At 38.8% G+C, this 10607-nt stretch overlaps 1 protein-coding gene across 1 annotated transcript; it reads left to right on the forward strand.

The window, feature by feature from the left end:
• Nucleotides 1-53: 53 nt before the first annotated feature.
• On the forward strand, nucleotides 54-9724 carry PNN (pinin, desmosome associated protein; the record flags this gene model as incomplete). The annotated part of the gene is made up of 8 exons (XM_009073519.1): nucleotides 54-125; nucleotides 939-1007; nucleotides 2136-2208; nucleotides 2291-2385; nucleotides 4329-4410; nucleotides 5968-6123; nucleotides 6206-6344; nucleotides 7342-9724. Coding segments are annotated over 8 exons (1972 nt in total), but the record flags the coding sequence as incomplete, so codon positions are not given.
• Between the last annotated feature and the right edge of the window lie 883 nt (nucleotides 9725-10607).

Consider the following 10607-nt stretch of genomic DNA (forward strand, 5'->3'; position numbering starts at 1 on the left):
AGCGCCCGCGGGGCGACCAGGCACACACTCACTGTGCGCGCTGTCTCTTTCAGGCCCCCTCAGAACAGGCTCTTAGCCCTCACAGGCCCCGGTGGAGGTAGAGGGCGCGGGAGCTTATTGCTAAGGTAAGGAGGTGCAGTGGGTCGCTGCCCTTGCGCTGTTTCCCCTCTGCTCGCGTCGCTCGCCGCGCTCCTGTTCCTGTACGCGGCACCAAGGCTGCCCCGCAGGGCTTCGGGGTTTATGGCACCGCCTGAAATCTGAAGTGTCTTTTCATTGTGAGTTACGACAAGTTTAAACTGGCGAGTTTCCCTAACGCTTTCAGCTGTTCACGCCTCCAAAATACGGGAAAAGATCAAAGCTAGGGGAGGCAGTCTGTGTGTCTGGGACCTTGTCTCTTTGAAGTCGTTCAACAATAGTCTCTTGGTAATTAAGAAACTGGTAGATGGTCTAGGAAGGATAGAAACAGTTGAAAATGACAGGAATTTTAAAATACAGGTAGATAAAACCATTTGTCCTTCATTGTGGCTTTTCCATTTCTTCCTCTTTCCCACCCCTTCAGGAGAATGAAAAGTACAGTTTTTGTTAAGCAGCTTTTAATGGAGCATGTAGTGGATTTTTTTCTTGAATTTCAATATTAAGCCACTGGTTAAGGCTTGAGACATCTTGTAAATTATTGCAGATAAGATCATTTGAACATAATTAATATAACACTTGTTTCAGTGTTGTTACTCAGTTTAAAAAGTGCAGAAATTCGGGTGAAATTAGTTGGTACACAAGCAGAATGTTTAAACACTTTGTTGCAGTAATAACAATAGAATGGTGACAGAACTGAGTAAAATTTGTTTTTTACATGATGACCACAAAGCCAACATACAGTTTGATTGTGCAGAATAGGGCTAACCTAACTCGTTCTGAGATGACAAGTGTTTTCCTTTCAGGCGTGGATTCTCGGATAGTGGAGGAGGACCCCCAGCCAAACAGAGGGATCTTGAAGGTGCATCCAGTAGGTGAGTGCAAAAACTGATGCAGAGAACTTGCTTTTCAGAACGAGAATTTGTAACAGTAAATCGGTAGCTGTTAACAATTGATGACTTTCACTGCCTGCTTCAGAGATTCCATATTCAGTCCTTGTTGCATGTATATACAGATCATTGCAAATAACTGTGTCTTTTTCATACCTTAGTGCAATATAAAGACAGGAGCGATAATATAAAGATACAGCAATGCAAAGGTGCCTGGAATTTTCAGTTTCACTTGGTGTGCAATCTTCTGTATTATATTCTCCTTAGTAGGCAGATTTGTGTACAGTAGACATGAGTTGAGTTATGGCTGAGCTCTCCTGTTCGAGAAATTGAATGTATGCAGTGTGACAACAGTCTCAGATTTTGAGCTTTCACACCTGGATGCAGATCAGCCAGATGTGACTTCAGTGAGCTGAAGTGCTGTGGACACTTAACATGCAGTGGTAGTTCTTGACTAAAGCAAGGATTGCTTTGGAATTTGAGTTAGCAGAAAATGAACACTGGGAAACAGGAAAGTGGTGTGCTACAAAGCTGAGAGTGAAAGCTGAAAATAACTTAATTATTCATTTATATTTAAATTATTTATCTTAAGTTGTTCTTTGTTAAAGCCTTAGCTCACCCATGTTCTCAGGTGTTCTCACTCTACCCCTCCTCACTGTTTTTCTAGGTGTTTGGGTAGGTAACTTAAATGGCATTTCCCACTTGATAAATCATACCAACCCTCCTACCTTGGCACATTCAAGTCTGTCTTGTGATCCCTTTATACCACTAGCCATTTTAGAGGTTCTGGAAAAAGAAAAGTGCAAACATTTAAAACAAGAAATAATTCCAAATGTATTCTAAAATGTCAAAGATGGTAGTAATATCGGGAGGGGGGTTTGCTCTGCTTTATTGTGCAAGTTGTATTAAAATTTAAATTTTTGTTTCAGATTTTCACAGTAAATTCTGTCTGTAAAATGCTACTTATTGGTCGTTGGAACAGTGGGTAGATTTTTTTACTGGAAGTATTGGTTCTTCTGACTAGATATGCTGACTTGTCTTTTTCTCATGTTAGGAGAGATGCTGTCCTAAATACACATTCTCTAGTGGCTGCTAACACTTTTTCTTGCTCAGGCTGGGTGGAGAACGTCGGACAAGAAGAGAATCACGCCAAGAAAGCGACGCAGAGGATGATGATATTAAAAAGGTAATATATGGTAAATGGAGCTGTGCAGGAAGAAACTTACTGGAATATGATGAACAAAGCAGTTTGCTTTCCTTTGTTGCAGCCAGCGTTGCCATCTTCTGTTGTTGCTACCTCCAAAGAGCGAACACGTCGAGACCTTATACAAGATCAAAATATGGATGAAAAAGGAAAACAAAGGTATGCAGAAATCCCTGTTAAACAATAATGTGTGACTTCAGTGCAGCATAGGAAGTAGCTTTAGATTTAAATAGTATTACACACAGGCTATTATGGATCAAAGATTATGTTGAAAAGTTGCCAGAATGGTATAAAACTTATTTTTAAAAATAATATTATCTCAAAATACTTCACAGCAGTAACAATTGCGTCGTTCACTTAACTGACAGATTCTCCTTCTCAGGCCACCTACAGGAGCAGATTTGCTAGTGCTGTTGTAACTGTGTAAGACAGAAATCTATGCAACTTCACTGCTTACTCTAACATTTTAGACTGTTACAGCTGTCTTTGTTCATCACTGATTTTGGTGGTTGAAGGAAGCTTTTGGGTCTGTGTTTCTCTCCTCCCCTCCTTTTTTTTTTTTTTTTTTTTTTAAATTAACAGTACTTCCAGCCTGTGTTTCTTTTATTACTTTCAAACTTCTTATTGGGTGTAGAGTCTGACCTTCCTTTTGCCTGCTTCTTTTTAGATCACTCCAATGTATATCTCCTTTTCCTATATTTTATTTGTCGCAGGGTAGCTTATGAAAATGCAGCTCTGTTGGTAAGAGGTGTTGCGAAAACAAGTTGGCAAGTGTGTCCAGCCTTTTGGACTCCATTCACTTCAGACTGCAAGTGACCTAGTGTAATAATAATCCATACCCCAAATAAATAGAAGAATGAGAACTGGAATAAGGGACTATAGAGAGCTTCTCTGCTAAGGCTCACAGAATAACTGGCATGGAAAACCGGCACTTTGCTTGCTTCTAGTTACAACACCAAATGGTCTGCAGTTGCTTTCATTACCAGTTTCCAACTGCTTTCCTCACAGGAAGACTTTCAAAACTCTTAGTGGACTACCTAGGGCTTCAGGCACTAAAAGTTTGTTTCCTCAGAACTGTAGCTTTACTGGTTTTTCACTCCAGTAATCTCTGGGGAGATGAGAAGACCAGTATTGGTCTCTGCATGACTTGTGGAAAGAAGCTGTCTAAGAGGACAGCATCCACAAAACTATTCATTTTGCTCAAGGTCTTCTGGGATGCCATTTGTATACAAATGAACTCTGAGTAATCTCTAGTTTTCAGTTCTTTATTTGTTCCTGTTTCTACTATTTAATACACAAGTACCTTTACCTTTCCATGTCAGGTTTGTGCCACTGTAGTATGTGAAAACAGTACTAGTAGATGAGTGGTACTAGTGAAAACAGGAGCATTTCCTTTCTCTCTTAATCAGGTAAAAGTTCAAGGCAAATAAGAGAGTCTGCCTTTTGTTGTAAACTCTTAATTTGGGATTGAATGGCAAGAAAAGGTGAAAGTCAGGAGACTAGTTCTTGTTCAGAAGAAGGGAATTTGTTGAATAATTGTACTAAAGTTTTCTCAAAACAGCATGTGCTTGGATGAGAGCAATTCTTGTTTCATCCCACAGTGCAGTGTCTCATCATTACAGAACTATGATAGATAAGCTGTGGCTCCACTTCTCCTTAATCCTCTAAGCAGTTTGAGGAGGGGAGAGTGGATGTTTTTCAGAAAGCCCAGTGACCTTCCAGTTTGCTGCCTTACTAGTAGTTCACACTGTATTTGCTCGATCTTTCTTTCTTCAGTACCATCTCCTTTAGGTTTTTTTTTAATATTTCCTTAGTGTCATTGTTTCTAGATGCAAAATGTGCAGGCTTCCAGTTTTCCTAGTGCTAACTGTACTGTGTTAGGGATAAGAGCTGTGTCTTGCTCTTAAGAAAAATGGTATGTCACTGTAAACTATATCCTTGACCATTGGCGCAGTCAATGTGTCTTCTCTTGCAGTTGGCCTTGAGTAACACTGAGCCTTTAAAAATAAATCTCTGGAGGTGGGAAGTTTTTATGATTGTTTATGCAAATAAAAATCTTAGTACTTGAACTGAATCTCAAGTTTTTTAATCTTTTTTTTCAGGAATCGACGTATATTTGGCCTGTTGATGGGCACTCTTCAAAAATTTAAGCAAGAGTCCACAGTTGCTATTGCTACTGAGAGGGTACTTACTTTAACTTCTGTCAGATTGTAAATCGTAAAGCAAAATTGTGTGTTTAAACTACCAAACAGAAATGAAAATTCCCTACAGTGTAGGTTGCAGGTGCAGCAAAGTGGTGAGAGTGTATGTAGGTTTCTGTTCGGGTTAGTTCAGTGGAATGAGGGCATGAGGCATGAGATGATCTTTTTTCTTGTTTATGTTACTTGAGGACCATTTCAAAGGAAATGGAATTTAATCAGGTAGCTGTTTAAGAGGTCATAGGCTGCTTCTGCAAATCCTGGTGATTTGGTACTGCTGAAGCAGTGCCTACGCTCGTGTGGTCCAGGTGTTTAAATTACAACCAAGTGTGCAGAAATCTGTGGTTGTATTATGTTCTCAGTTTGACTAAAAGTGGCTTTCCCCTGCCAGTGTAGCTAAGAAGCATTTCTGTTTTTATGAAATCAGTGTGCAAAGGCTTTGCACAGCTTAGTGGTTACTCAACAAAATCTTGTATATAGGATGGTGGTAACTTTATTCCTAGTATGCCCTTTTAGATTGTGAAGGGTATGGTATTTGTTTATTGTTGCCCTAAATGCGTTACTCAGTTAATACTAGTAACCTTTAGATTAAAAAATGATTTTCAAAGTTCTACTTGCAGCAGTCCAGTGGTAGTAGATAGAAAGTCTTTAAACTTAAGTCTTTTCTGTGTAGTGTTAGCAGAGCTGGCTTGCAGTGCTGGTATTGATTACTTTCAGATTCAGTATTTAGATATCCTGATGTCTTGTGATGTGGCACATAAGACCAAAGTTCTCTTTCACCTGCTTGCTTTAGGACAAGAACCTATTGATTAGGACGGTATAGAAACACGGAGTCTTTGGCAAATTTATAATAGTATGTGTTTGCACAAAGAGACTTCAAAGAGTTACTGCTCTTTGCAACATTTTTCTGAGAATTCATATTGACATTTTTCTCTTAATACATATAAGCTTGCTATAAATTAGAGGCCTGAGGAGTTTTATGGCAGCTGTTGTCCAGACACTAAATTCTACATTTTTCTTAGACGACTATCTGAGCATCTGTCAGTCTAAAACATACAAATAGGGCAGTTCTGGATTATAGCAAAATATCTAATTAGCAGTGAATATACTGGAAGTATTCACAATCGAAGTTGTTTTATTGGTCACCAGCACCAGTCTGCAGTTCTTCATTTGTTTCTGGAGGAGTTAACTTTGTGGGAAATCTGTGTGATTTCCCTGATAACTGAAACATATTTATTTTTCTGCCATTGAGGGGGAAAAAATACCTCGTTGAAGCTTATATTGCAAATTCAAATCCAAACCAAATGATAGAAAAGCAGACAGGAATTCACAGGGCCCCATACTTAAATAGTTTACCCACAAAAAATTATGTAAGAAAAGACTCTTTTCTTCCTTTACCTTTAGTAATTGAGAAGATACTTGTTAATATATTTCTAGGAATGCCTTTAATAGTGCAAATAATTCAAAAATTTTAAGTGGACCAAACTAGAACACTTTCTTGATTTTGAAAAAAAAAATCTAAGATACTTCTTTTTTATCTTAGCAAAAGAGACGACAAGAAATTGAACAAAAACTTGAAGTGCAGGCAGAGGAAGAGAGAAAGCAAGTTGAAAATGAGAGGCGAGAGCTGTTTGAAGAAAGACGTGCTAAACAGACAGAGCTGCGGTTGCTGGAGCAAAAGGTTGAGCTTGCTCAGTTGGTGAGTTTTAGTTTTGCTCTTGATCTTTCTCTTGTTGAAGCTATTCTTGTGTATCTCAGGGTTGTTTTCTTTCATTTCTCAGCAAGAAGAATGGAATGAACATAACGCTAAAATAATTAAATACATAAGAACAAAGACAAAACCTCACTTGTTCTACATACCTGGCAGAATGTGTCCTGCGACGCAGAAGTTGATGGAAGATTCACAGAGAAAGATGAATGGTAAGTAGTCTCTGTGATACAAAGGTCCTTGTTCTTGCCTCCCTCTGTTTACTGTGCAAATTTCTTTTAAGCCTCTGCTTAAATACATGAATTTCGTGCTTGGGACAAATGGCATGATCTTATGTGGCTGTTCATCATAAGTGAATATTACTCTTTCAGTGACTTATTTTTGTATTGGATATGGTTTGATTCTCTTGCAAGAAGTCAAAAGATGTGTATGCATAACCTCAGAGGTATGTGTTTAAAACATTGTCCTTTGTTAGCTTTAGTACCAGTTTTGCAAAGCAGACTCTGGATTGAAGACCCGAAGAAATGCAGGGTTTTACAAAGAATTTGGGAAGCATTTTCTTAAGCACAGCACTGGAACTTTATGATATTTTTTTTTACTTTAATGTGTGTTCATTTCTGTTTCACAGGATGACTATATTTTTCTTATGGAAAACAATTTAAAATACTCCGGTTGATGGTAGTCCCTCTGATCTTTTTTTATTAAATTGAGAATGTATTGGTTTGTTGGTTTTTTTTTGTAGGAGCTTTTGTTCGTCATGTGGAGTTGGGCAATAAGAGAAGCTAGCTCACCTGTCTGAATACCTTGCAGTATTTAAGCTTTCTTAATACCTAACCAGCTTTTTGCTGATTCTTACTGTCTTCTATTTACCCTAGGATGTATAACCTTGTTAATAGATAAATACCAGAAAATTAAGGTATTCTTTTGATGGACTATTTGTTGGAAGTCAGAAACTCTGTTAGCTTAGATTTAGGGCTTTAACGTTCTGATACTCAGCTGAGCTGACTATCCCCTTTGCTTTGTTTTGTTATGGTAACTAGCAGTCTTCTTCATCATGCATGAATGGCTTGCTACTTCAGAACGAATAAGGATGCAGTATTTATAAATTAGAACAATTTGATAACTTATTAGCTCATGGTTAAAGGGAAAATAGACTTTCTTCAGTGTGTGTAGATTATCTTAACTACCACTTATGCATTTGTTCCCTAGCACTCTTTGAAAGCAGGCGAAATGAATTTGCAGAGCAGATTAACAAAATGGAGGCCAGGCCCAGAAGACAATCCATGAAGGAAAAAGAACAGCAGGAGGTGCAAAATGAAGAAAAGAAGGAAGAACAGAACAAGGAGCAGGAAGAGGGTAAGGTGGCTCAGCAGGTGGAAGAGTTGGAGACAGGTAATCAGCACAATGATGTAGAAATGGAGGAGGTAGGGGAAGAAAAGGGAAAAACAGGTTCAGCTTCAGGGCATAGTGATGCAGAGAAAGAACAGGAAGAGGATGAACAGAAACATGATATGGAGATGAAAGTAGAAGAGACTACTGAGGCGAGGGAGAATAACAAGCAACAGGATGATCAGCATGAGGAGGCCACAGTTGTAAAAGAGGAAAGTGAAAACATTCAGCCAGTGGATAATGAGCAGGATATGGCTGAAATGAATGAGGCAGATAGTGTAGAACCTGTAGAAAATGAAAATGGCAAAGAAATAGAACCAGAGTGTGATGCTCAGCCAGAAAAAGTGTGTAATGTTCCTTCTCCTGAGAAGGAGAAAGGTATGAAAACAGAAAATAAAACTGAATTTGAAGAAACACAGGAGAAAGCATCTGAAGGTCAGACAGAACCTGTGGGTGAGGCTCTATGTCAGCCCCAGTCTGTGCCACTATCACAGTCACCTCAGTTGTCTCAGTCCACCCAGGATAGAGAGCCCCAGGCAGACAAGGATGAAAATGCTGTGGTGTCTGTAAAGGTGGTTGAGGCACAGGCAGAGCAGAATCAGACATCAGGTGTAGAAAGTAAGAGTAAGACTAGGAGTAGAAGCAGGGGGAGGGCAGGGAACAAAGCTGGTAAGAGTCATAGCCGTAGCAGCAGCAGTAGTAGCAGTAGTACTTCAAGCAGTACTACTAGTGGAAGTAGTTCCAGCACTGGCAGCAGTAGCAGTCGAAGTAGTTCCACCAGCAGCAGCACTACAAGTGGAAGTACTAGCAGGGACAGTAGCAGCAGTAGCTCTAGCAGCAGTGAAAGTAGAAGTCGAAGCCGAGGCCGAGGGCATAACAGAGATAGAAAACGCAGGAGGAGCACAGACAGGAAGCGAAGGGATGCTTCAGGAGTAGATAGAAGTCACAAGTCCTCAAAAGGTGGGAGTAGAGATACCAAAAGCTCAAAGGATAAAAGTTCAAGGTCTGACAGAAAGAGGTCTATATCAGAAAGTAGTCGGTCAGGCAAGAGAACTTCACGGAGTGAAAGAGACCGTAAATCAGACAGGAAAGACAAAAGGCGTTAACAGAAGAGACCAAGCTTCCTTAGCCTAATCTTTGCAGCAGAAGATTATTTGAGTGAAAGGATTCCTTGTAAGGAGGAAGAGAAGGCTGCCTTAAGAATTGCATGCTGTAAAAAATCTTTTGGAAAAATGCAGACTGTTTACCAGGCATTCTTGTACTTTTTACATAATTTTGTAAAAGGTTACTTACCAAAATTATGCGAAGTTCCTGAAAATGTAAAAATAAAAGATTAACACTCCTTTGCATCTTTTTTTTAAAATATCCTGTACTCATTAAGTTCCTCTGTATATTTTAATAGGCAAACCTTTAAGTAGGTATGATCATTTCTTCTGTATCATAAACTTTTTTTTTTTTTGTAGAAATAAATGTGCATTTGAAATAAATTGTTTGAGATGTCCTGTTGACAATTCCCCTTTTTAGATCATATGTAGGGAGACAGTATTGCAGGAAATGTAAAACTTTGCCTTTTCCCCTCTATTCCTTGCAGGAATGGGAATTTTAAGACCTAGTAAATTAAATAATCTCCCCAGTGCTGGTTAGGAAGGGCAAGTAATTGATTTGGATCTACACTTTGTTTTATTCTGTAATCACAAGCTCTTACTCAATTTTACCCTCCAGTTTTAGAAAACTTTCCTATCCATAGGCAAGCAGTGATTAAATGGGAATGTTAACACTGGCCAAGATAGCTCACATCAGTCTGGAAAGTCACTCTTACCTGCCTTTTGCAGGTGCTTTGGTAGTATTTACATCTGTGTTCTGGAGACAGTTAATCTGTCTAATGATGATCCTTGCTTTGGTGGCCAGTGGAGGAAGGACTCCAGTTTGCTTCTCAGCTAGGATTCTTTTTATTTTAGTTGCAGACTAATCTTTGATCCCTTCATACCACTAGGAATAATTACATTGCAGTGTTGGAGTTACCTGGGACTACCTAATACTAATGTTGTGTGCGTGCAAGAATGCTTTCTGAATGTACAACTTAAAGTGGTATGGTGTTATCTATGAAGGTGAATACTGTTTTTATATAATTTTGTATGGAAAACAATAACATCTGTTGCTTTGTTCTGTACATGTGCAAATAAATGTGGCTTTGTAGACTACTCTCTCCATGCCTATGATCTTTTCTATTAACAGGTGTATTAGTCTTTCTACTTGTAAAGCATGAATCCTAATTGCAGGTGACTACCTTAGCAGCTCTGTATCCGAAATTGATCTTAAAGGCTTTACTTAGTTGCTTGTTAACTGAGTATACAACACTGCTATAATCCATGTTGTCTTGACAGGAAGAGAATTCTATTATCTCATCTGCCAAATTGCCAAGAAGTCCTAGAAAGATTTTGATATAGAAGGGGCACAGAAGCTTATTTTAGTGTACAAACTTCCATATATACCCCATTTTCCAGAACATAGAGCAGATTTTTGCAAAGTTCCATGTTGGGAGGGTGTCAGTTTCTGGATTTTTCATCTAAGAGCAGTAACAGACTTAATGTGTTTTGAAATGGTAAATGTCCTGGCTTAATGAAATGTGTCCAGCAAGGGACAAAGTGTTCCTTCAGCAGAAATAGACAGTGGGAAAACTCAGGCTTCACCTTCTCAATGCTTTATTCCAATTCTTTGGTCTATTTACTACTACAATGTGCTATCTGCCTCTGCTCTACAGAGAGTCATTTTTAGTTATTGTCAGTAGTCTCCATATTTCCTTCCCCTCAGAGGAATGTCGTGGTTTAATGTACCTTCTTTTTTGAAGGACAAGTAAAAGTTCAAAGGCCTTAAAGAAGATGCTAAACAGTGTTTTATCAAAGGGAACAAACTCTGAGGAGCTGAGGTAATGTTACTGGTTTGCATGTCTCAACTAACTTCCTATTTCAAATTGCCTTTGGAAGCCATTTCAGTTCTGTCCATTTTATTTTTTTTCCTAACATTGCAGATTTTTAAGGTTTCTTATTTTCAGCATCTGTGATTTATTGTAGTGTATTTACTGCACA

This window comes from Acanthisitta chloris, unplaced genomic scaffold (assembly GCF_000695815.1).
Source record: "Acanthisitta chloris isolate BGI_N310 unplaced genomic scaffold, ASM69581v1 scaffold14724, whole genome shotgun sequence".
In the NCBI taxonomy this organism is placed as follows: domain Eukaryota; kingdom Metazoa; phylum Chordata; class Aves; order Passeriformes; family Acanthisittidae; genus Acanthisitta; species Acanthisitta chloris.